We start from the raw sequence: 27413 nt of genomic DNA on the forward strand, positions 1-27413 counted from the left end.
CTATCCTTATAATAAAATTATTAACTATATACTTTGTTCACATTGTGGTATAAAATCACCTTATTTATGAAATGATGTATTCTCAGTAACAAATTTCACGGTCTTCAAACTAGTAAGAAGGAAATACACATTCTCAATTCCATATCGTAGTAGCTAATTTGAATCTAAGTGGAAAAAAAAGAGATACAGCAGAGATTAATGTATTTTAGATACAAAAACTGTGCTTACAGTGACTTGTCCGTTAGGTGTCTCAGGCTCATCCCACTGAATCACCACCGTGCTGGAACTCAGTGGCCGGACTTGGACATTCCTGGGTGCCGTCCCTGGTTCTGCACAATTGAAGACGCATATGTTAAGAACAACATAGCAAACACTCCTATCATGAAATCACCTCTACACATTGATGGTCCCAGAAATAAAAAGTACTGGATGCAATACAAATGAAAGATCATGACCATTAGCAAGATGATTATTCAAATATGCAATAATAATTGGTAAAATTAAAACAAGTGCAGAAAACACAACATTTAACTGTGCATCATCAGCAAAAGCAAAAACCAGTAACAACGGCAACAGAGATACCACACAATCTCAAACAACTATTGGGTAGATAACATATTCAATGTAACCAAAAGCTTTAAGAACAGTAAAGATGACAGATTGGGATATTATTGATGAGAAACAGGAATAACTATAGTGTTTACATTCACAAATCATGGCCACAGCTCTAGAACATACTAACTAGCAAGTAACATATCCTATCAAAGCTTAACTACGAAAGAATAAATCTGCATTTTGGGCTTCATAGGTGAAAGCAGCAAAATACTTTGTTGCCTTTTAGTTCATACCTGAATTTGCACCATGCTCTGTTTTCATCCTCCTCATTTTTTTCTTTGTGCTTTCATTCTCTCTTTCTCACTCTCTGTCTGCATTGCCTATACAACTGTAGTAATAACATCTCTTTTCTGAAGGGCGCAGATAATGTATTAAACATAACCAAAAAATTTAAGAACAGTAAAGATGACAGACAGAGATTTCTTACTAAGTTGCATGCTATTTTTTTTCACTTTCACTGCTCCCATCTCCCTCTTTGAAGGACTTCTAATGTTATTCTTCCAACTCTTCCCTTATGACACACTGCTTGTGGAATGTCACTCTTCATCAACATCTACTTTCAAATTTTTATATCAACATGTAGTTAATTTCATTGTTTACAGGAAAACTAGCAGTGACACCTTTGTTAATAATCATAATTTTGGGAACCATAAACTAACAAAAAACTGAAACCTTGAGAAATATGAGGCGCACAGAAAAGGAGTAGTATCTCTTGGAGAAGTGACTTTTTAAAAGTAAGAATTGAACAGCATATCCTGATTTCATATACACTTCTTGGAAGTAGTATTAGATTATCTTAAAATACAAAGCATCTTGCTTCACTATTCAAACATCTTTCAGCTACTACACTTTTTTGCTTTTGATGCATTGATAACCTCATTATTGAGTGGTAAGCAGATGCTCCTTTGTCCCTCAAAAATTGTTAGTTATTTTTACTTCACTAAAACAATATGAATAAATATCTACTTAAAGTTTCTCAAAATGGATGTATAAGTGTCCAAATAATTTATCTAAAGTATGTTACTAATATCAACAGTACACTATTAGTTTTGGTTCAGCCCTGTTATACATAAAACCAAAACAGTCAAACCTTTATCTGTTTCACATGCAATTAATCAGATTTCATGTGACTCAAACATTGTTAAATTAGACTAACTACACTCCATGTACCACATCATTTTACAACACAAATCAAATTCAGAAATGTTTACTGAGATAGACAATAGATCTACAACAACATCTATACTCCACAAACTACCTGTCTGGTGTCAGGTGGAGGGTACATCTGGCACAACTATTTTATACAGGTGATTTTCATTCTTCAAAAATGTCATAATGAACAATTTTAGTTGGTTTTCCTATATGTGATTACATCTCAATATCCGCTATTCTGGCATTCCTTTGATGATTGACAGGAGGAACTGTTTATGTACAGTGAAACAATTTCAGAAGACTGAGTTCAGTATTTTGATCTTATTTTTGGCATGTTCTGTTTCTATGCCTCTGTGTGCCATGGAGCAACTTTTTGTTGAGTTCAATATTTAGTGCTGACTGCTCTTGTACTTTGTAATTTGTACCTTGTCACTCTTGTGAAGCAAAAATATTTTCCTACACTTCTTAACATTCTTTATAATGCCTGTAGTCATCGAGTTTATACCAGATTTACTATCAGCGATGCCACTACCTACACTAACTAATCTGAAAAGTTTGGGTCTGTTGGTCACTAACATGTGAAGAGGTAGTTTTCTCTGCTCAAAGTAATTTTCAAACAAGACATTCAGAACAATCTTACATGTGGCACAAGTCTTCATCATGAAGCTCCCCATTCTATAACTAGCAACTGATTACACAGGTTGACAGGGGAAACGACCTTCAAAGCTGACGTTCCAAAGTTGACCTCCAAAGCTGACGCTGCAGAAATCAAGAGTCGAGTGAGTGTGAGAGATAAATAAGGTGCTTACACATGTTGTTGTGAGTGATATTATTTCATCAAAAATTTGCTCAGAATAACAGGAAGGCAATGTGTGAAGAGACCGTATATATTTTGTTCCATATGGAACTTACATGATAATTTGTTAACAAATAACAGAATTTATGCAAAAATTATATTTCGCTTATTTCATCATGAAGGTCTAAGATCAGAGCAAATCATTTGCACCACCCTTTATGTGGAAATGGAGTGAAGGTAAAATGAAATGTTTCAACTTCACTATTCCCATGGTATGGTGCAACGGGAAGAAGTAGTGGGGTACAATGAAGAAACTTAAACAAAATCTGGTATCTGAACTTAGTTTCGCTAATCAGACCTCTACCTCTTGGTCCAGGGCTGCCAATCTCATCTCTAGCAATGTCAGTGGATACACATAAATTCTCTGAAGTCGCGGTAACTCATGTAAAAAGTGAATCTTGCTATTCCAAATGTAGTACTGAAACTAACCCAAAACCTCTTACTCAAACAGAACTTAACAATTTGATGAAAGACATGGGACTCAAGAAAGACTCAGCACAACTTCTGTGATCATGTCTCAGTGAAAATAATGTACTTCCAAAGTGTAAAAAATCATAATAATGGCAGCAGGGACATATTGTGGAAGATGGTTTAACAGTGTTTTGCAAAGACATCACTTGATTAATAATCAGAGCAGGAGTTCAAAATTATGACAGTAGGCAGTGGAGGTTATTTATAGATTATTCAAAGCAAAGTTTGGAAGCAGTATTGTTACATATTGGAAATGAACCAGCATCAATCCCAGTCGCATATTCAGTACACTTAAAGAGACATACAGTGCCATGAAAGTACTCCTTCAAAATGTGAAGTGTGAAAAACACCAGAGGCATGTATGTGGTGACTTTAAACTGACTGGCACTCTTCTCAACCAGCAAACATGGTACACAAAGATGTCTTTATAAATGTGTGAGTGGGACAGTACAGCACATCATGAACACTGGAGTCACAGAGAGAGGTCTCAGAGGAAAAACCTGACAGTGGGATTGAAGAACATTGTGAATGAGCATTTGGTTCATCCACATCACATTTTATTGCCTCCACTGCACATCAAATTAGGACCGTTAAGCAGTATGTGAAAACAGTGGACAAAACTGGAAACCATTTCCAATATCAGTGCAACCAACCCCAAATCTATCAGCTGTAAAGTTGAAAAAATGGTATATTTGTTGGACTCTATATACATAAGTAGATGTGTGATGAATATTTTGAAAGCACAACTATGGAAACAGAACAGCAAGCTTAGAGGAGCTTAAAAAATATTATGCATCATTTCCTTGGCTAGAACGAGCAGCCTTATTACAGAGAAATAGCAGAAGATATGCTACAGTATTATAAAAAGAAAAGTTGATACTCTCCATTTAAAGGAGGTGCTGAGTTGCAGATAGGCACAACAAAAGACTGTCACAAATAACGCTATCGGCCAGTAAGACCTTCATCAACAATAGACCACAAACACACACACACACACACACACACACACACACACACGTGACTGCAGTCTCAGGCAACTGAGGCCACAGTTGCCAGATAATGCAGTCATGTGTGTGTGTGTGTGTGTGTGTGTGTGTGTGTGTGTGTGTGTGTGCGTGCGTGCATGCACATGTGTGTGATCTATTTTTGATGAAGGCCTGACTGGCCGAAAGCTTTATTTGTGAAAGTATTTTTGTTGTACCTATCTACGACTCAGCATCCCTGCTATATGATGAGTAGCAACTTTCCTTTTCATAATATTGTTAGATTCCATCCTGGATTTTCCATAGTTAGAAGATATGCTATAATTGTTTTAACAGTTAGGATGTAAATTCTCCCAAAACCTACATTGTCTAATGTCACTCGTAAACAATTTTCTGGACAATTTAGCTGACACATCAGAGGAACACGGTGAACGGTTCCATCAGGAACTTAAAACTCTGGAACGTCACTACCAAGGTTGTTGGAGAATAAACATGATGTCTGACTACTGGCGGCATATCACACATGAAGGAGAAGTGACACACAATGGGAAGAACACAGTGTTCATTCACAGGAAAACGTAAACTGAAGTAATGCCTCCATCTGATAAGTGTCCAAATCACCGCATTTGCTTCTTCTAATTCATATGTGTCTCATATTAATTTTTTACCATTTTATGGTTCCATTTTACCTCTATCTGCCTGTAATTGCTTTCAGAATTCATTGGGTATATGTTTCAACGGTGTTGGTGGTGGTGGTGATGTGGTGGTGCAAAATCCTCATGTGTTTTAGAGAAAAGGCTTCAGATTCATGACTGACACAATAGATTAGTGAGAAATTCATATTTTCTTGCAAATCCTAGACAACACGACAAAATTTGTCAACCTATGTTACCCTGTTTGACCCACTTTTGATGCTTTTCTTTGTCCAGGTTACTTCAAATTCAGATTATGTAATAACATCAGTAGATATTACTGAGTTCTTTGCAGCAATAAATATGTTGCTAACAATGCCATCCAACCTATCCTTGAAACACATAATCATACCTGAATTTCACTGCTACAAACTTTCGGTTTCAGACAGCTATCTGTTTCTAATGTTACATGGCCATAGTTGCATATAATAAGAGAGGTTAATTCTGGGGCCTGCTCCTGCATTTTACTAAAGCTACATCAATATTCTCTCTTTTGCTCTACAAGTACGTTAAGCTCTCCTCCATGAGTAATGTGAAAGATCTTTCTTTGATCACAACAGGTAATTTGACACTCTGCCTGGAGGGATACTAATCTATCAATGTCCACGTACATGCTACACTCACTCTACTAACTCACTAGCTACTTTCTTTGTTCAGTGCATGCCTGACCTGATGAATGGGTCCTACAATTCTTCAGTCAGTAGTGGAGGTTGAGAAACTCCCATACCAGATCGATGCAGAATTGTCTGAGCCTCTGTTTTAGACTTCCCACTCAAATCGAAATCTGAGGACGGTCATTGAGTCTTAGTAAAATGCTGCAAATAACGACCCATCTTCCACTCTGTGTGCGACAATAGCTACCAAGTATCTAAAGGAGCTGAGTATGGCCTCAAAACCCAATCATCATTCATACCGATATGAGATATTATTTTCAGGCTATCTTAGACAAGACCTTCCTACAAGCATACCAAATGCACACTGACCTACTTTCCCGACCTACCTGCTATTTTCCTGATGGGCTCCATTACCCACCTATAAAATACATGATAACTATTTCATAAGTATGGTGAGGAAACGTGAACAGCATTTCCTCAAATTTGTTAACATGGGTCCAGGATAGTCCTTAGAACAATTTCAACTGCATACTCTTAATAAACTACTTCACATGTCCCACAACATGCAAAAGGAAAACACTAATCTGAAAAAAGTGCATTACACAATATGCAAGTGAGCATTATAGGCAAAGAAAGTTTTGAAATAAGAATAAAAGCTTTTCAAAACATTCTTTACAACAAACTTTTATCTTTTGTAACAGCCATAAAGAAAACAACAAATTACTAATCTCATATGAGAACACCTGTGCCTCATGGCTTGGTAGGTATTCAGATAGTAACATAGCAAGAGATGTGTACAATGTGCTCATATATCTGGAGCATAGAAAATATGGTAATAACCACAGATGAGAAGAAACAAGCTCAGTCAGTGATTCTCACTGTGTCTTCTACTTGATTCCGCAGTACCATCACTCAAGCTAACACTGCCTTTCTCTACTCAAAAATTCCTTCTCGATTTGTCCCCATCTCCCTGTGATCTATTATGTGAGTTCTATTTTAGTATGATGAAAAAAAGAAAAAAAAAAGAATTCGTTTGATGAAAGAAGACATTAGTTCAATCGTATCTCCCCCCCTCCCCCCTTGTTTCCTTCAACAAATGCGTAGCAGTATTTCCACAAAGATGACATCATGTTATGGTGTACCTGCTCAAAGTAACTTAGCAATAAAACACAAGCACACACAAGCAAAAGCAACACATGCAGACCACATTAATGAAAAAGTCTCCAACTTACTGCCACCTCCATAGGAAGAATCAGCTAGAAAGGCAAAATAAAATTTCAATTAATCTATTGTGTATAAAGATGGGGCTACAAGTTTGTAGACTATTTAGTTATATTCTCATGTAGACTATTTAGTTATATTCTCACAATATCACAAACTTATATAATCAGTATTTGAGAGTTTTAAACCAATATTTCATTATTATTATTTGACAATTACAAACAAAATTTTTATGTCAAATTTTCAGGAATGTTGACATGCAATGAGTTATTAATAACAATGTAACACTGTTGACAAAAAATGAAATTAGTTAGTAAGTGACAACTTTTATATTCTAAAACTCAGAGTGCAGATATTTTATAAAGTGCACATTGCAGTGCTGCTGAACTGGTGAATACCAAGCAGGAAAATAATTAAATCATTGGATGAAGAAAAAATTAACAACATACCAGATTGGTGTGGTACGGCATCTAACACAGGTTAAAGAGTTTTTAACCTACTTGTGAGTGCTATGAGAGAATGAAAGGCATTGTGAGATGAAATTACAGTGACATCAAAGCAGTGATATAATAGTGGATACTTAAGTGCTCGACATAGCACACACTACCAGCATTTAGATTCAAAGAGGGTTGGAGACAAAAAGCAGCTAAACATTTACTAATTTGCTCTCTCTCATTTGCGCAACACCTCACAAACAGTAAGACTACACATTAGAAAATTACAACTTACATCCATTGATTAGATTCCAAGTTTGAGATAAATGCCATCCATCGAATAGTTTCCGAGATTGGGCATGAAAATTGAAAAATTAGCTCTTCAAAAATTGCAAATAAAAATGACGCAAATTTTAAAAAATTCTCTTCTTAAGTCAAAAAATACTAGGGTACAAAAAATCTTACAAAAATTTTCAGTTTTAGCTAAACAAGACTACTGTTAAAAACTACTGTTGGCATGAAAAAATTTCATTGAAACGATTATGAGTTATATAAATTTTTGTGTGGAGTAGTTAGAGTCGCAATATTTGAAATAAACACGGCTGGAGGAGAGAAGACGTTGTACTATTTGGTTCTGTTGTTCATATGAACTGGGATGAAACTTTTTTTTAAGCACACTCATTTAAATATTTTGTCTGAATATATTGACTATAAGCCACAGATACCAAAAAGCAAATTATAGTACAGCACCAAAGGAAGGAAACTGCTAACGTTAGTTTGAGAGAAGCAGCAACATTTTCATAATCTCTAACTTGAAGCAGAAAACTAACAATCAGAAAGGAATGTATGAAGAAGAATGCGTGTTAAATATTTCTGTCATCCTGTAGACATAACTGTATTATTTTGCCACATTTAATTTTTAACATGTTCCAAATTATGCAGTAATATATGAATAGAAATGATATGAAATCCTGCATGCCCTACTTCTCTCTCTCTCTCTCTCTCTCTCTCTCTCTCTCTCTCTCTCTCTCTCTCTCTCTCTCTCTCTCTCTCCCCCCCCCCCCCCCCCCCCTCTCTCTATCTCTCTGTGCATGCGCACATGCACCACGCACTTGAATGTGCACAGAATGTGCACGCATACATGTGCTCATGCCTGTGGAAAAAACACACACACCTATTATGCAAAAATATAATTTCTTTTAAGGAAAACTGCACTAAATCTGTCTCCTATTCTAGATAAGTAAAATAGTTCTTTCATCAGGGTGGAGTGAGGGAAAGGTGGAGAAGAAGCAGGTCACTCAGATCCCAAAACGGGAGGGACCTATCTGCTGTGAGGACTTGGGTGGCCAAAATGTGATAAAACTTGGCCTCCCTCATCCTCACATCAGGTTCGACAGCTCAGAAAACTATGAATACATTTTTTTTTCATTTTTAATTTATCTGTATATTTATCTATTGATCTGTACATATTGTATAACGGCTAGAAAATTAATGCAGAGGTAACTAAGTAAAAACTGAAATACTTCAATACAAACATCCTTTATTCAGTTTGTAGAAGAAGATACTGTTCATTTGGGAATATAATGCAAAAAATATGATGCATATTGAAAAAATGAGAAAAGATATGAATCGCTGTTTTTAATTAATGCCATTATATTAACATGTAAGTATGCTCCAGGGAAATGTACTATTTGCAGTAAGGACTTTTCCCTTTCCCTGTATTCTTTTCATCACAGCCTATTAAAAAAGCAATTCTGGTTTTAGAATTCCATTATTTATGTCCACTCAGTTGCTGTGTAGACAGTGAAGCATCACACACACACAGTAAGATAGAGAGTGAGTGAATGTGTGTCCGCAGCTCGTGGTCGTGCGGTAGCGTTCTCGCTTCCTACGCCCGGGTTCGATTCCTGGCGGCGTCAGGGATTTTCTCTGCCTCGTGATAACTGGGTGTTGTGTGATGTCCTTAGGTTAGTTAGGTTTAAGTAGTTCTAAGTTCTAGGGGACTGATGACCATAGATGTTAAGTCCCATAGTGCTCAGAGCCATTTGAACCTTTTTTTTTTTTGAGTGAATGTGTGTGTGTGTGTGTGTGTGTGTGTGTGTGTGTGTGTGTGTGTGTGTGTGTGAGAGAGAGAGAGAGAGAGAGAGAGAGAGAGAGAGAGAGAGAGAGAGAGAGAGATTATTTATTTAGAGTAGCTGAACATCTTCCTTAACATAATCAGGTGTTCACAGCGACCAAACCTTACAGTATTCACAGAATATGTAATGGAAACATACGCACAGTTGAATCAAATAATTAACTATTAACAAATGAAAACCCACTTGTCTCGCCTGTTGTGACAACTGCTGGGGCACTGGGCGGTCCACGGCCAATGTTGTTCACAGCAATGACGAAGAGCTCGTATTCTGTGTAAGGACTAAGTCCCCTCACAGTGTAGTACATTGTTATAATGCCAGAGATTTCACTGTATGCTTGGTTGGCATACTTTGGTTTGTACTGAATTACATAGTATTGAGGATCTTCTGGATTGCGATATTTCCACGATAGGCGAACCGAAGTGGCTGTGACATCTGACACAGTGACATCTGTTGGTGGTCCTGGAAGAGCTGCAGGTTAAGAAAACTATCAGAATGATCATCAAGGAAGGCCTAAATTTCAGCACACTGACATATTAATGGACCTTTTGTTGCATAGCTGTATAGGTACACGGTTTTTTGATTTTTTAATAAATTATCTCTATACTCCTGAAGATAGGAAATAAAGAAACAGTCTTCACACAAGACAGAAACAACAACATATTCATGTTCCCTATCCATTTACTTCTCAGCACACCTGTGGGTGCTCCTCTCTTAGTGACTGCAAAGTAGGCATTTGTATCTGTCACATATTCATGTCATCCTGCAACCCTGATTGTTGCACATTTTCTAATTTAGAAGTTTTTCTTACTTTATAATATAATGCATTTAATTAATTGTGACACATCCTGTATAATATCAAGTTTCTTTTAAAATGGCATATATTACAAAATACTTGAGAACACTCCACTTGGTATTAACAAAAAATGTTATTACAACAATATTGATGTAAGTAGCTGCCTTCCCTGAGGTATCACACTAAATTACAGTTTTGGAATTTTTTATGTAACATCTAAATGAGGCATTAAATACAGACTAAATTACTTACTCTGTACTTTCACACTTGTTGTTGCCTCTATGACACCTAGTGCACTAGCAGCAACACATGTATAATTTGCTGATTCTTGTATGTTTGTAAGCTCCAGCACATTTTTACCAATTGGTAATTTGTCATCTGAAGTAATGTCTTTATCAAGACCTTTACGCCACTTGACATAAGGCATTGGTGATCCAACAGCAACACACGTAAGCTTGAGGTCTGCACCCAACATCACCTCCTGGACCTCTGGTGGAGGGATTGAGAACTGTGGAGGCACTCGACGGACTGGAACAATCCAAAATTACTTATATAGTACCTGATTAATAATGTTTCAAATATTACAGTTAATACTGAACAGTGCAGTGTTATGGGTCTTGTAAACATTTGAAACTTCACCAAATTTATTCACTACTATGCTGTGGGTGTGACACTTGTTACAAAAAATAAATATATGTGAGGACAGATCACTACTCATCCAGTAGAAGATGTGCAGAACAATGGATAGTCATGTATGATGGATGATAACCAATTACTTATCCTTTATGCATGCCTATCCAATTCATTATCTCTTCTGGTTGTTGAATACTGATTACACACACACACACACACACACACACACACACACACACAACCTGTTACCAATGGCTGCATTCACATGTCAGTAATTTTGTTATTATGAGTGATGGTGAGTTACGTAACTATTAGGGTATCTGCCCCAGGTGACAATTTCAGGGGACACCAAATTCATATTCACAAAGCGCCTAGCATTCAGTGTACATTGGTCTGTTGATTATTCATATGATTTTGTAACACAGACCTGTTGGTTTCTGAACACATTCTAAGTAGATTTTGGGACAAATCATAAGTTGATTTTTGAATGTGTGCATAATATGTCTGCCAGAAGAATCCCCATCGCATCTAGAAATATAAGCTTTCCCATGGTGTTATGTGTGTAAATGAGGTGGGTAAAAATGACCATTTGTGCCAAAACAGCCACATTTACTTGACGTGTGTTACAATTGCTGCAATATCAGAAAGGCCTATTTAATTTTATCTAGCAGACAGTGTCAAAACAGATGTAATCAAATCAAATTGAGAAACCACACCAGTCATGGGTACTATATGTATTAACAGCATTTTCAGTATTAGACAGCGAAATTTTGAGTTTTCATGTAGCAAAATGTTTGACGAAATTTGATGAGGTAATAGATTCTTCCACTGAAAGTAAAGCACACCATGTAAAACTGTAGCAAAATTAGAGAGGAAAAATACTGGGACCTTGGGATTGAAGAAATGTGTACTGTTTTGCTAGTCTTGTCTTTACTGGTTTTTGTGTTTACTATATTCAATTTTATATCAACAAAAGAGAAAGTTATTAGCTAATAGGCAATAAAGAGCACAAATTTTATGCAGTGTACTTAAACTCCCAGTTACAAATAATCCCACTAAGTATTAACTTTGAGGTTGTTTTTTTTTAAGGGGGATAAGGATCTCAAACCGGTCAACTAGAAGCAAGAGAGGCACCACAGGACATTTTAATTTCCACTGTCCTGAATATAGGTTTTATGGATACCATTACAAAATATACACATTTGAATTCCACAGAGCAAAATACAGTGATGTGTATAGAAAAATGCTGTGTGAAGAGGCCTGGCACTACACTTTGGCACACTTAAAACTAAGTAACATGTCTTACATTTCATCGAACATATGTTTTATATATCAAACCCTTCAGGAAGATGCCCACTACAAAATAAACATATTTTAGAAAATTCGATTTTTTTTAAAATTTTTGACATCCTATCTCAAACACTCGAGAGAGGGAGGGAGGGAGGGGGGAGCACCACTATCAAGTTTTTGCACTTGCTTGATAACACCACGTAGAAAGAATTTAAAGATTTAGTTGACAATGAAAGAGCAAAAAATTACAAAAGTGACAGATAGGATTCATTGTTCTGTACATCAAGAAGCATTTTGTGATAAATTTGCAGACATGAAGGATATGATGAAATTGATGGTATGAGTAGTAAATTTTCTGAAGTTGCACACATTATTCTACTGTCGGTTGCAACAGTTTTCTATGGAGTTGTACATAGAATACTGTAAAGTACATCAGTTACATGAAGGGGCATACCTACAAAAAATTTCTGATTTCAAACCCACTATTGTTGGATTTCTGAAGGAAAAAGGAAAGCAGTAACAAAAATTAGAACATCTGGAATAGACAGTGGACACTGCATTTTACATGGACTTGTCTGCACATTGCCCACAATAAGCTGTTGCAAGGTGTGAAACAACTTATTTCTGATCTGATGGTGAAGCATTTAAAAAGAAGATCACATTGTGGAAGAGACAAATTTTGGCAAAAAAACACTGTCTAATTCCTTAAGCTCAATGGCATCAAAGAAAACATGGATTTTGAATAATTAATTATGACATTGAAAGAATTACAAAGATAGTTTGCTAAACATGTTCCGGACACTGCCCTTCTTACATCTACCATTTCAGTTTAAAGTGCCCCTGAGCATGTGCAGATGGAACTGATTGATCTGCAATGAAATTCCTGTTTAAGAGAGAAATTATTTTATGTTATAACTATACATGAGGTATAAACTGTTTTCCTCAGGGAGAGTTTCCACATCTTCTTAATTTCGATCAACATACGTGGGTGAAAGGCTTTTTTTGATTATGAAACTAAATAAGTTATGATTATGTGGCAATCTGCGTCTGAAAATTTATGAATCTGTCTGCATCTCTCTCTATGCGGACACTTTGTAGCAGATGAAAATTATGTCTTCAGCACACAAAAGTACCTAATTAAACAATATCGAAAATTTGTTTTGTTTGTGATCTAGATTACTGACAAATATGAAACATAAAACTAAGTTATATGCAGTGTGACTGCATTGCTATCTGTAAGTGCTACATTTGCTGTTTCTTTCACTTTCCCATCCTCATGCTCAGACAGAATGGTACGGAGGTGGGGGAAGTGTGCAGCCAGATGGGAGAGCTATGCACGCATGCAAGAACACTCCTTGCATACCAAATTCTTGGCCATTCCTGGGGTAAGTGGATTCTGTTAAATTTATAGGATTAATTCTATATGACAATTTAAACTGGAATATGCACCATATTTAGCTAGTTAGTAAATTATATAGCTTTGCACTTGCAGTGTGAATCTCATCTTGTGGTAGTATCATGGGGCTACACAAAGCAACATACCATAGTAACTGTCAATCAGTAATAAGACAATGTTGTTTCTTGGAGAAGTTTAAACAATGATATGTCCCCAGCAAAGCTACGGCATAAATTATTATGAACATGTGGCCCACACAGCCAAGGAAACCATGTCATCCATTATTTGAAACATAGAACTTTTAACACCCCTTCCATAAATGTCTGTGGAATTGCTATGTTTATACATAGAAAATCAGAATTTATATCATATACAGTTATTTCCTTAATGTAATACAAGAAATAAAGACAAGTTAATAGGTACTTGGTATTCATCAATTACAATAATAAAATTAAATGCTCAACACCCCACAATTTGGAAGCAAAAATCTATGACAAACTAAAAGACAAGAACATTCTCAATATGAAGCTAGATCTGCTGAAAAATAAGCTTCATTATCCTATACTCTGCTACAGAAATATTACTTCTGTGTAGAGAGTTTATGAAAGAAGAACTGAATATAATCAAGATGTTGTATGTCACTAGCCTTATTATATAAACATAGCTTTTGAATCTCATTTTATATTACTGTTGACAGGCTGTTCTATCTCATTAGCTGTGTGTTAGCAAACAAAAAAAAAAATACATCTGATAAGTTCATTGAATAAAATATGCAGCAGTTGGGGTCGGGCTGTGCAGAGAGGGGGACGATGTATGGGCTTGGGGGGGGGGGGGGGGGTGAGAAAATAGATTGATGAAGAATTTTTTAGTAAAGCTACGATGAAACCATGACCCCATGTTCAGATGTCGGGAAAAGGACAGAGCAAAAATTAGTTAAAGATGATATTTGAAAACTTGTGATAAACCTTGCTATATGATTCATATTCTTATGATTACTCTCATAATGAATTATTTTGTTGTGAATTTCCCCAACCACCAATTTATAACCTCACTGTTGGTGAGGCACACCTATGAAATGCCACACACTATCAGCATTTTGGCACATGGGCCAATAAGCTGTCGCTGAAAATCGAATAAACTGAAAGCTTATAATGGCAATACACAAAGCCTATCAAAGAGCACGCTGTTCAATCCAAAAGCCATTAAATCAGTGCTTGTTTCACCTTATGACTGATTTGTATTATTTCTACCACTTTCTTTCTGCAAACATCATCCCATCAGAAGGGAAAATGCTCTACAAGAGGTGTTTTGTTCTTCCATCCATCTAGCCACAACTTTCACGAATCATTACTGTTGTTGTCTACTTTTTTATACATTTCTCCATTCCCCTTACATCTCTGCAATCTTCCCCATTTATTTAACTTCCATTTCTCATCTCTGATTTACATTCCACATTGGTTCTCTTGTATCTCCTGCATTTCCTTTTTCTTGTCTATGTTGTGCTTGTTCTTTATTCTTCCTCTGTTACAATTGATTTGTGTCAGATCTATCCATCTACTTCAGCCTGTTCTTCCTTTACCTGTGACTAATCGATTGTTGCATATGACTAATCAATTGTTGCATCTGACATTTCTAAACATTAAGATTTTCACATTTTCTTTAGTAATTTCATCCGCCACATCCCATCAAATCTCAGTTGACCTACTATTCCACATGATTTCCCTACACATTTCTTGATTAGCCTAATTTCCTCCAGTATTATTTTATTTTGACAGACGAAATTGACTTTGCTGTAGAAGTTCTTATTGAACCATCTTTTCTGGTACCGATATGCCTCCACTTAGAAAATGTTTCTGGTTATGATGCCTCCACTCAGAAAATGTTTCTGGTTATGATGCCTCCACTCACTTAGAAAATGTTTCTGGTTATGAATTCCTCAAATTTATTGTTATCACAATATTTCAGAAAGCGTTGAAAATCTGTATATTAAATAAGTTATCAATTAAATATTCCACTTGTAATACTAATCAAAAAAGCAAAGAAAGGAAGTGCCAAGAACAGGGATAAATGTTGCAAAACATGAGGCAAAAAAAAATCTATTAAAACTTCATTTATAGTGAAAATACAAAATGAAATGAAATAACAAGTAAAAAAAACAAGTGAAGAAATGTGAAACAATGAAAAATCCAGGATGGAATGTAACAATATTACGGAAAGGAAAGTTACCACTCACCATTTAGCAGAGATGCTGATGAGTCGCAGATAGGCACAACAAAAAGACTGTCACAAATAAAGCTTTCGGGCCTTCTCAAGGCCATATTTGTCAAAAGCTTTATTTGTGACAGTCTTTTTGTTGTGGCTTCCTGCGACTCAGCATCTCTGCTATATGGTGAGTGACAACTTTCCCTTTCCATAACAATACCTTAAAAATGTTTATAGAATCTGTAGGTTATTTTTCCTCATACAGTAAGATAAAGGTGAAGAAAAGCTGACTTGGTCACTAACCAAAAAGTTTCAGTTCTTTTAAAATTAAATGTAGAGACCAAATATATCAAAATAATCTGGCAGGCCATCTAAGAGCTGAGACCATTGGTTCCAAGTCAAATTATTTCTCTATGGTTCTTGGCCAACAAGTAAAATTGTTGAAGAGGCATATATGTTATAACATGGCACAGACATAGCTATTACGTAAGACTGTGTATGTAACTGTGGCAGTAAATCAGACAAAACATACACATCTACAATTAATAATATTGAAAAAATAATGAGGAATATATTATAGAAGTAATATTACATCAGATATATCAAATTTACTTCTACAAACTTACCTTTAACATAAAGCATTATGGAATGTGAATATTCTGTTCCCACATCATTTTCAGCTACACATTCATACTTCCCTTGATCCTCTTCCTCACTATCAGTAATCTGAAGTGCTCCTGCAACCAATGCGCAACTTATTGACTAAGTGGTTACAAAATAAGAAGCATTTAGATAAGCAGAAAAATAAAAATAGCATCATCATATTTGAAAGCACTTTTCTATCCTAACCAATTAAGTCAGTTAACTGACAGATTCTGGGAGCTGCATTAAAACAAAATTGTAGCAAAATGTTTGTACAAAACTCTGAGCAGTACACGTAATCCCCATATACCGTGTAATAAAATATTTTGTAATGCTTCACAAAATCTGCCTAGCAGCTCTATACACGTAACAAAATATAGATTTATAAGGCATAATTGAGGATAAAGAATGGCAGATATTTTTAACTTATCAACACTTATGAAACATTGTAATCTGTTAGCTAATAAAGTACAGTGAAGTTAATAACAATAAATCAATAACATTGCAGACTACAGATACTTCTTAACTTTGTTATCATCTAAATCTGTACTTGCTTTATACAGGCTTTCTTGATAAACTACTCTTCTTACAATCCAAAGAAACAAAAGCAAAAGCCAAAGCTATAGAAAAGAGGCAGGGATGTCACTTGTACATGAAATAAATACTAAAGGAAAAAATTTTGTATGTGGGAACAAATTCCTGTTGCTAGGTAACACAAATTACTGTCATTTTAGATACAACTACTCATGTGTCATTCATGTGCATCTGTATTTGAAAATGGCCACAGGCTGAAACTGGATGATAAGCTACACAACTCGCTATTAGCCCATAAACATAAGTTGCAATACCCAAATTAATACAAAAATAGCGTACTTTTTGGTCGCATAGACAAGACAGTGTTGTTGCTCTGTGCTCTTCCTTCATTTGATGGAGCACATATGTTTTCTCAAGGTGGAGGTGAAATAAACACGAATACAACCATTTTGTTTGGACTAGACGAACTTTGTATGTTTTTCATCTGAAGCATGGCTGGTAGCTTCGAATTTTTTCCAGGCATCATTCTTCCTCGTAGCGAGCACATTATTTTGCACTGCAGTGCTTAATTTTCGTATCATACCATCCATAGCCTCTCAAAACGTGCGGTAGCTTTGTTATAGGTCAGCTTAGAGTCGATCATTTTCCGCCTAATCGTGCATCCACTCCATGCCCGAGGGAGGTCTCGAACCTCCGCCGGGACCAGCCTCACAGTCCATGACTGCAGCGCCTAGACAGCTCGGTTAATCCCGCGCGGCAGCATAATAACAAGGCAGCGGTTGGCGCACCGGAAAGAGTGCACAATAATAATCTGAGGGGCGTTTATTCGACTCCCTGTGCTGACAATTCTTTTTATTTTCAGATTTTACGTTACTTACACCGCAAATAAACCGAAATAATGCTCAATATATCGTATCTATTGACAGTTTCATTAAACGCAAATGAAGATTTGGGATTGCAAATAAATTTCAGAGAAATTATAGCGTCCACGGGAACTCGGTAAATAACGTTACAAAAGAGGATGGCAATTAAAGCGTACAGGGCTTCGTATTCCGTTAGTTTCATTTTTGCTTTCGAGCAGCCCTCGGTGGCTAATGCCACCTAGTGATGTCTGTTACTATCGTCAGGTGAAGAATTTGATCAAATGGTGCTCTCATCTCATCGAGAGTGAAAAAGCAGTCACATCCCGAGCAGCCTGCATCAAAATGTATTCCATTGTCCATCACCAGTTATCGTTGCCAATATTTGACGAAACAGCATGTTATGTGTGGTTTACTGCCAAACTGTGCGATAAGAGAATCTTTTAATGTTTGTTTTTCTACAGAAACTTTAAAGTGACGATGTAATTCCAAAAGTGCGGCCTTTACAGCAAGTGCAAGACGCCGTGAAAATTACTGCTTCCCCTGTCCTCACGATGAATATCCCCTCATTATGTGTAAACCGTGAACTGTAAAATAATGAAATTATTTATTTTTACATACGAATTTCTCGTGTACGCCTTACAATCCCTTCCTGGAAATTTATTTGCAATTCCAAATTTTCCTTTTCTCGCCCTTTTTTTTAAATATCAATTTTCCGCTGCGCCAGCCGTTGCTTGGAGATAAGATAGATGGCCCATCCAACCCGCGCCAAAAATGCTATTTTTGTCTAAACGCTCGACCATCAGTCACTTTCATTTCTGGCCAAGTCCTGCATATACAGTAAATCTGAACGAAATTGGTGAACACGAGAAGGCGCGGTCCCGCTTGCAAGTGACGATTAACCTCACACTCCTGCGCGTTTCACAAGGGGAGACCACGACGTTGGAATCACACATTTACTTCAAACTTTGTACACCTTTAGCACGCCATTAAAACAACATAACGTGCAAGTCGAAATGTGCACTACTCTGGAAATTCCGAACAAATCGCAAGAGAAGTTTTACGCGTCTCTTATATACCGTAACGGATTTATCTGTGCGCAGACACTAGAGTTCCAGGTGGTCAACTGCCGGCGCAGTAGATAAGCGTGTTCGGTCAGAGTGTGGCCGGCACGGCATCTCAGCGTGTTCGGTCAGAGGGCTTCGTGCTATCTGTAATAACAAAACTGAGTCAAGGAATGAACGATCATCCTGAACGGATGTCTTGTGACGTCCGCCCAGACCAAACGCAACGAACTATATCGAAAAGAATAGAGGGCCGATTGTCCTCTGTAACAAAAAAAAAAACTGCGGAAAAGAGTCGACGATCAACTCGAACGGATGTCATTTGACGTCAGCCCATACCAAACGAACCCAAGGAAAAAAAGTGGTTAGCTTAGAAGTTTCATGAAACAAATGTGTATGAGGCAACGTTTCGACTCACGCTCAAACGTAATTTTTAATCTACACTTCTGGAAATGGAAAAAGAACACATTGACACCGGTGTGTCAGACCCATCATACTTGCTCCGGACACTGCGAGAGGGCTGTACAAGCAATGATCACACGCACGGCACAGCGGACACACCAGGAACCGCGGTGTTGGCCGTCGAATGGCGCTAGCTGCGCAGCATTTGTGCACCGCCGCCGTCAGTGTCAGCCAGTTTGCCGTGGCATACGGAGCTCCATCGCAGTCTTTAACACTGGTAGCATGCCGCGACAGCGTGGACGTGAACCGTATGTGCAGTTGACGGACTTTGAGCGAGGGCGTATAGTGGGCATGCGGGAGGCCGGGTGGACGTACCGCCGAATTGCTCAACACGTGGGGCGTGAGGTCTCCACAGTACATCGATGTTGTCGCCAGTGGTCGGCGGAAGGTGCACGTGCCCGTCGACATGGGACCGGACCGCAGCGACGCACGGATGCACGCCAAGACCGTAGGATCCTCCACAGTGCCGTAGGGGACCGCACCGCCACTTCCCAGCAAATTAGGGACACTGTTGCTCCTGGGGTATCGGCGAGGACCATTCGCAACCGTCTCCATGAAGCTGGGCTACGGTCCCGCACACCGTTAGGCCGTCTTCCGCTCACGCCCCAACATCGTGCAGCCCCCCTCCAGTGGTGTCGCGACAGGCGTGAATGGAGGGACGAATGGAGACGTGTCGTCTTCAGCGATGAGAGTCGCTTCTGCCTTGGTGCCAATGATGGTCGTATGCGTGTTTGGCGCCGTGCAGGTGAGCGCCACAATCAGGACTGCATACGACCGAGGCACACAGGGCCAACACCCGGCATCATGGTGTGGGGAGCGATCTCCTACACTGGCCGTACACCACTGGTGATCGTCGAGGGGACACTGAATAGTGCACGGTACATCCAAACCGTCATCGAACCCATCGTTCTACCATTCCTAGACCGGCAAGGGAACTTGCTGTTCCAACAGGACAATGCACGTCCGCATGTATCCCGTGCCACCCAACGTGCTCTAGAAGGTGTAAGTCAACTACCCTGGCCAGCAAGATCTCCGGATCTGTCCCCCATTGAGCATGTTTGGGACTGGATGAAGCGTCGTCTCACGCGGTCTGCACGTCCGGCACGAACGCTGGTCCTACTGAGGCGCCAGGTGGAAATGGCATGGCAAGCCGTTCCACAGGATTACATCCAGCATCTCTACGATCGTCTCCATGGGAGAATAGCAGCCTGCATTGCTGCGAAAAGTGGATATACACTGTACTAGTGGCGACATTGTGCATGCTCTGTTGCCTGTGTCCATGTGCCTGTGGTTCTGTCAGTGTGATCATGTGATGTATCTGACCCCAGGAATGTGTTAATAAAGTTTCCCCTTCCTGGGACAATGAATTCACGGTGTTCTTATTTCAATTTCCAGGAGTGTATTTGCATGACGTTTTAGTGAATTTCATGTTATCCACTTCTCACTATTTTTAATTAAATTTAAATATTAGAACATATAGGGCCTATATTTATAACTATCGACAAGTAAATGAAGAAACTAATAGAGTTTTCCCGAAAATGTATGCCTGTCGTGATTTACGAAATTCCTTAAACATGCAATCAGGTAAGGTACGCGGAACTGCTTCGCTACTCAACGCTTCGAGCTGCAGACAGAGGCAGGCCCCATTTGGCAGTTAATCTACGTAGCGATGAGACGTTGCTAATGTAGCAAGAGCGAATAGTGTAGCTGCAAAATTTTTGAATATCACAGAATTTACACTTGTACTACAAACACGAAGGTTTGAACGGGAGTCGAACCGTGGCCTCATACAATTAGGTTTTACGAAGCTCGAACGCTAACCATTTGACCACTATGAACTCTAGTCCGGCACGTACGCACAGATACATCAGGTATATAACAGACGCGTAAAACTTATTTTGCGTTTTTCTCGGAACTGCCAGGGTAGTGCACGTTACTACTTGCACATCATGTTGTTTTAATGGCCTAATACAGGTATACAAAGTTTGAAGTAAATTCGTGATGCCAACGCCGTGGCCTCCCTTTGTTAGTCAAGGGGTCCCGGTCGGGTTGGAGATTTTCTCTGCCCGGGGACTGGGTGTTCGTGTTGTCCTCATCATTTCATCATTATTATCATCAATCGTGCCAGTGGCTAGATTGGACTGTGTAAAAATTGGACTGTGCAAAAACTGGGACTTTGTACGGGCGCTGACGACCACGCAGTTGAGCACTCCACAAACCAACCCAAACATCCCCTTGTCAGTAAGGGTAACGTGTCGACGCATATGAAACGATCGCAGCGCCACCCTTCTCAGATTCTGTCACTCTCGCGAAACTGTAGCGGGAAGTAAGGAAAGCAGCCAATACAGCTAAGACTCCTACAATCTACACTGATTAGCCAGAACATTGTGACCATATACTTAACAGGCGGTACGTCCACCTTTGGCACGGATAAAACAGGCGACGCGTCGTGGCATGGAAGCAATGAGGCCTTGCTAGACCGCTGGAGGGAGTTGGCACCACATCTGCACACACAAGTCATCTAATTCCCGTAAATTCCGGGAGGATGAGCTCTGACATCACTTTCAACCACATCCCATGTGTGTCGAGTCGGGTTCCAACCTGGGGAGATGGGGAGCCAGAACATCAACTCGAACTCGCCACTGTGTTCCTCGAAACACTTCATCAAATTCCTGGCCTTGTGACATTTCTGGCGCATTGTCTTGTTGAAAAATGCCACTGCCGTCGGGAAACATAATCGTCAGGGATGAGTGTCCGTGGTCTACAACTACTGTACGATACTTCTTGGGCGTCATGGCGCCTTGGACGAGCTACAGTGCACCCACATATGCCCACTGGAATGTTCGCCAGAGCAAAATGGAGCCGCCGCCAGCTTGTCTTCGTCCCGCATTACAGGTGTCAAGGACCTGTTCCCCTGGAAGACGAGCGATTCCCGCCCTTGAATAGGGTATCAGGGTTCACCAGACCATGCAACGCTCAGCCACTGCGCCATCTTCCGGTGCCCATTTCAGTCGTAGTTGGAAATGTCGTGGTGTTAAGGGGGGTAGGACGTCAAACGGGCCGTCTTGGAGCAGGAGAGGTACCACAGGAAATTTAATTTCCAATGTCTATACTTTTACAAATAAATTCATAAAACTTTAACAGTATGACCAGGAAGGATTTATACTCATAGCAGTGGAAGCTCAAAAACGTAACAAAACACTTTTTATTCATGTGAAATTTCATCATTTTTTCACTTACTACTGGCTGCATTTGTTGCTATAGGTACACTGTTCTTCCTAAGTAAGAGAGACTCTTCGATGACTTTTGCACAGCATACAAACCATAGTTACAGGTGTATGAAACTCTAGAAGTTATTTAATTTATGAAGAAAATGAATGAACTGTTCCAATTTAAACTTCATGTTTAGAAAAAAAACTCAAGTTTTATAGTTAATTATCTCAATTTTTTCCACAGTTTTGTAATAGATTTGTAAAATTCTGGAGTTTCATACACCTGTAACTACTGCTTGTATGCTATGAAAAATTCGTCGAGGAATCTCTTACTTAGGAAGAAAAGTGTACCTATAGCAACAAATGCAGCCAGTAATAAGTGAAAAAAAAAATGATGGAATTTCTCATGTAAAAAAAAGGTATTTTGCTACGTTTTTGAACTTCCACTGCGATGAGTGTGAGTCCTCAATCCTTCCTAGCCATGGTGAGAAAGTTTTACGAATTTATTTGTAAAAGTATAGAAAGTAGAAATTAAAATGTCCTGTGGTGACTCTCTTGCTCAAAGTCGGCCCGTTTGACGTCCTACCCTCCTTAACATTTCCACATGCACGGGTCGTTGGCTGCGGAGACCCATCGGTCGGAGTGTTCGGTGCGCTGAGTTCAGACACACTTGTAATCTGCCCAGGATTAAAGTGATGTTAGTTCCGTCACTGTTCTGCGCCTGTCCTGTTTTAGCAGTCTGCCCAGCCTATATGACGTTCGACATCTGTAAGGAGGGGTAGCCGCCCAACCCCACGACGTGCGGCCGTGGTTTCATCTTTGTTTTACCACATGTTTAAGACACTCACCACAGCAGTCCTCGAAAACCCGACGAGTCGTGCAGTTTCCGAAATGCTCGTGCCGAGCCTCCAGGCCATCACAATCAAACTCTTATAAATTGAGCGCCTTCCCCATTCTACACACGGACAGCACGTTCACTGTTACTACATGCACCGCGCGTCTGTCTGACTAGCAGTCATTCCTCGCCAGGTGAGACTGATGTCGCGTGCACGGGCTTAAATCCTTAGGAGAGAAAGAGAGAGAGAGAGAGCAATGACGTGCAAGTGCCGCCTTGACTTCTAATGTACGCAATCTTCAACATCAGACTAGTACTAGCTCCGATTCTGGTGTCTGTTGGGCGGCCAGGAAATGATGTTACAGTAGTCCTGGATCCTTCTTTGAATAATGATGCCTCGTCCGTGTCGCTGCTGGTTTTGAAATGCATCGGACAAGCAGCTTCCACGGGTCGCGTTAACACAGAGCCCGAGGTGCGAACGTCGCCAGCGGACAGACAGACAATGGGGACCACTCGGCTCGCAGGCGGAACTTTCTCGGCTACAGACGGGATGGGATCAGTGGGCGCTCTGATGGGATATAAGCCCCCGCAGGAGCGCCACCCCCCTAATGGTCCCAGGGGCGGGCGCTGACACACAAATGCCCGATAATGCCATTTTACGGGCACGGAGTGGCGCCGAATTGGAGCCGAAGACTGTAGAGAGGTGCCGCTGTCCCTTAATGGCGCCAGAAGTGGGGAACGGCGAACAAGTACCTCGCCATTACTACGAGACGAACGCTCTTCCAGTTCCAGAAACAAAAGACCCGCTGAGGGCGCTCCCAAGCGTCTTCAACGGCAGCAGACGGCTCACTCTTTTTTTTTTTTTTTACTGTACGCACGGTTACTCTTTACATTAGGCAACTTCCCTCAACGTTGAAGTGGCATCCGGACTTGACACTAGTATAGAAATGCGTGTGATATGCACCCATTGTTGCCCCTGCACAGACTCTAAATCCTCGTTTTACACGAACGACTTTCTGCTCAAAATCGACTACTCGTGCCTGTGCTTGCTTGCAAATCAGCCGTCATGCACGTTGCGGGTGCGTCAGCGATGAAATGGCAGTGCCAAGTGAGGCTTTCTGAGATCTTGAGTATGCTGCAGAATGTGCGTGTACAGAAAACGAGGATTGTGGCGTCGTCTGCTAACGTCGGAAGTTGATTAATCATCGCTGAGCTCACTCGTCTTATTGTGACGAATTTTGTCCTTCTGCGTCTTCTTAATCTTTATTTTGTAGCCGGCCGGTGTGGCCGAGCGGTTGTAGACGCTTCAGTCTGGAACCGCGTGGCCGCTACGGTCGCAGGTTCGAATCCTGCCTCGGGCATGGACGTGTGTGATGTCCTTAGGCTAGTTAGGTTTAAGTAGTTCTAAGTTCTAGGGGACTGATGACCACAGATGATAAGTCCCATAGTTCTCAGAGCCATTTGAACCATTTTTATTTTGTACTTTGCTTTGTTTTCCTGGCGCATTACAAATGATTTAGTATGTCGAATATTTAATTGTACAAAGTTATTGTCAACAGTCTTTTCTGAAAGTACGTGATCATCAAAAGTTTGAAGAAGAATTGTTTTTGGGTGATTCTTCCTCTTTTACGCAACAGCGTTTCCTTAAACACTCACTGCAAATAAATTACTTGGTCTTTTACTGAGCTGAAATTGTTTTAACAAAAAATGACAGATTTTGAAACATTAGTAAGGTCACGTTTCAATATCGATATCTCGTGTTCGTTCGTAAAAAAATAAAAGCGATTCTCGTGAGAATTATTTGTTGCTTTAAAAGAGGAATGTTAATCTGGCAATGATACCTTACGGTCTGGCTCGCTTCGATCTGCTTTATTCTTTTAGAACTTTAATGTCAGTGGCCACACATCAGTTTCTTAAAGCAGTGCATTATAAAATTAAAAAAAGAGACCTCGGAAAAATTCGCCTTTGAAGATTAGAAGATTTCTGAGCGCTGGTAAGTGCAAAACGTTTATACTCTTTTTCCCTAGTCGCTGCTAGCTCACGGTGAAGCGTAACAGTGTCCATATTAATTAACAAATGGAAATTCCTCAACAAAACAAATTTACTTACTAACCCCACGAAAATGCGAGTATTTATAATTATTAAAATTTTGTAAAAAAATAATGTGAATCGTCGAATACATTATGAAATAGTTTTTCATTTCTAGAGACTGAACAGTATTATTGAAATGCGTAGTTTTTTCACTTGACAATACGGCTTTTCACAATGTGCATCAAATTTTAATTGATTTTCATAAGATCAGTAATTAAAAATGAAGGATGAAAATTATGACACGATATTTGTTAATTAACATTTCCATCTATATTCACATGACTACTTTGCGGTTCATGGTTAAATGCCTAGCAGAGCGGTCTTTGAACTACCTTCAGACTTATTCTCTGCCGTTACTCTCTAAAAGAGCTTGGGAAAAACGATCACTTGAATCTTCCGTACGAGCTCTGGTTTCTCTTATTTTGTTACGACGATCAAATCTCCCCCATTTACTAATTGGTATGGACTTTAAACAAAAGTAAAGAAAAAATGGTGCGACTAGGGAGATTTGAACCAGTAACGTTACAATTATAAAACTTTTATACTATGCACATTTTTCTGAAACCTTTCATTGTACTGAAATACAATGAATTACGATGTTTAACGAATGTTACTTAACGTAACCAGTATCAATACACCCGTCAAATTATTTACTTTAAGCGAGAAGTTAATAATAATAATAATAATAATAATAATAATAATAATAACGCAACTATAGCATTGCACATTCTGTATCCAAAATACTATAACTTTTTTAAGCAACATAAACTGATTTTTAAGTTCTTCTTGGAGAACATTTTCGGTATGCTATATTGGTATATTATTTTAACTGTTTTCAGATGTAAGATAAAGAAATTATATATTAGAATTGTAAGAACAATAGAAATTTCATGTCTACTGCAAGAAAGTGAACATCTGATATTTATGTTAATGACATGAGTGATAAATTCAGTCTTTTTTTGTAAATGAAACTAATTTAATTAGAAATGATATGCAAAACATAATTTCCTTTCTGACACTTAAAAAATTTAAAAAAAACAATACTTTATCTCTGTTGCACTCTTAAATGTGTCTCAAACCAGTCTACAGTTTCAGTCTAGTTTCTTCGTTATTTTACATGATTTCCTAAGTGTTTTGTTCCATCAGGTTATTGTGTTGCTCATTTGAATGCATAATCTTCATTATAATTTTTTGCCCGTGACTTGTCTCGAGTATGTGCCTGGCATAATAAATAACAGACGACAAAAGAAATATATTCTTCTCAAGCATGAAATACGTGGTCTCTTATTTTCAGTGGAGTAAGCTGCAATTACACACATATTCGAAAGTATTTCTTAATCATTAAGCTGTAGCTTATGTCACTGAATCGAGATTTCACTCGTAATTCATGATCATTCATGTCTTGACAATTTAATAATGCTTGGGACGCAAAAGTTTAATAACGATTTCGCTATTTAACAAGAAAAATGATTAAAAACAAGTTTAAATTTCACGGCTGCTTTCTCGCCGCTTGGGGCGCTAGTGTTTCACCAACTGTCAGATGGTAACAATTTTCACAGCAGAGAACGCCCCGAGTGTACATGTTTGACTGTGGTATTACGCATAGAGTAGAAATATCTCTGGAGTGTGCATTCAGAAGCGCAGAATTGATGTTGTGTTGTCAACATACGTTGCCACAAGGGTCACGTGATCTCGGGACGCCGTAGATTTGTCCGACATTTGTTCTATAAATTTTGAATGTTGTCATGTCGCTAGTAAAGACAGATTCCCTTCGTAAGTGCTGTGGATTTAGTATAGACATTTGCAGTAACCATAGCAGTTTACGTCTGATATTTGAAATAAATTGGGCTCTTAGCTTTGAAGAGCAAAATGAACGAGCATGACGTCACAGAAGCTTCACGTCAGCATGTATTTACAATGTGTTTCATGTCACATCTCGTCAGGTCGCTTAACACAGTACTGAACGGCGAAATTCGGGTTTTGAGTCACCATCCCTAATATGCATAAAATGTTAGAGTATAGTATCAGAACTGAGGAGCTAACAAAGACAAAATTTGTCAATGGCCGAAGCAAACTTTATAACCTATGTTCTTGATCAATTATGTTTGGTAAATTACTGAGAAGTGAGACAACGTTTCAAAACATCGACAATTATTTGCTAGGGAAAATATGTACATTCGTACACATCAAAGAAAGCTTCAAACGAATTAATGAAGCCTGTTA

General features: G+C 38.9%; 1 protein-coding gene across 4 annotated transcripts in view; it reads right to left on the minus strand.

Moving 5' to 3' along the window:
* LOC126175945 (tyrosine-protein phosphatase Lar) overlaps positions 1–27413 on the minus strand; it is a 546759-nt gene that overhangs the window by 105724 nt on the left and 413622 nt on the right. For 2 of the 4 annotated variants that reach the window (XM_049923023.1, XM_049923021.1), the window contains exons 3-7: positions 16117–16227; positions 10222–10497; positions 9360–9644; positions 6616–6639; positions 229–329 (exon numbers count right to left, since the gene is read on the minus strand). In XM_049923023.1, the coding sequence (XP_049778980.1) occupies positions 229–329; positions 6616–6639; positions 9360–9644; positions 10222–10497; positions 16117–16227 (797 nt within the window). The remainder of the gene's footprint in view (positions 1–228; positions 330–6615; positions 6640–9359; positions 9645–10221; positions 10498–16116; positions 16228–27413) is intronic. The other 2 variants (XM_049923024.1, XM_049923022.1) reach the window with 1 other exon arrangement.

The sequence above is a fragment of the Schistocerca cancellata genome, chromosome 3 (assembly GCF_023864275.1).
Source record: "Schistocerca cancellata isolate TAMUIC-IGC-003103 chromosome 3, iqSchCanc2.1, whole genome shotgun sequence".
Lineage (NCBI taxonomy): Eukaryota > Metazoa > Arthropoda > Insecta > Orthoptera > Acrididae > Schistocerca > Schistocerca cancellata.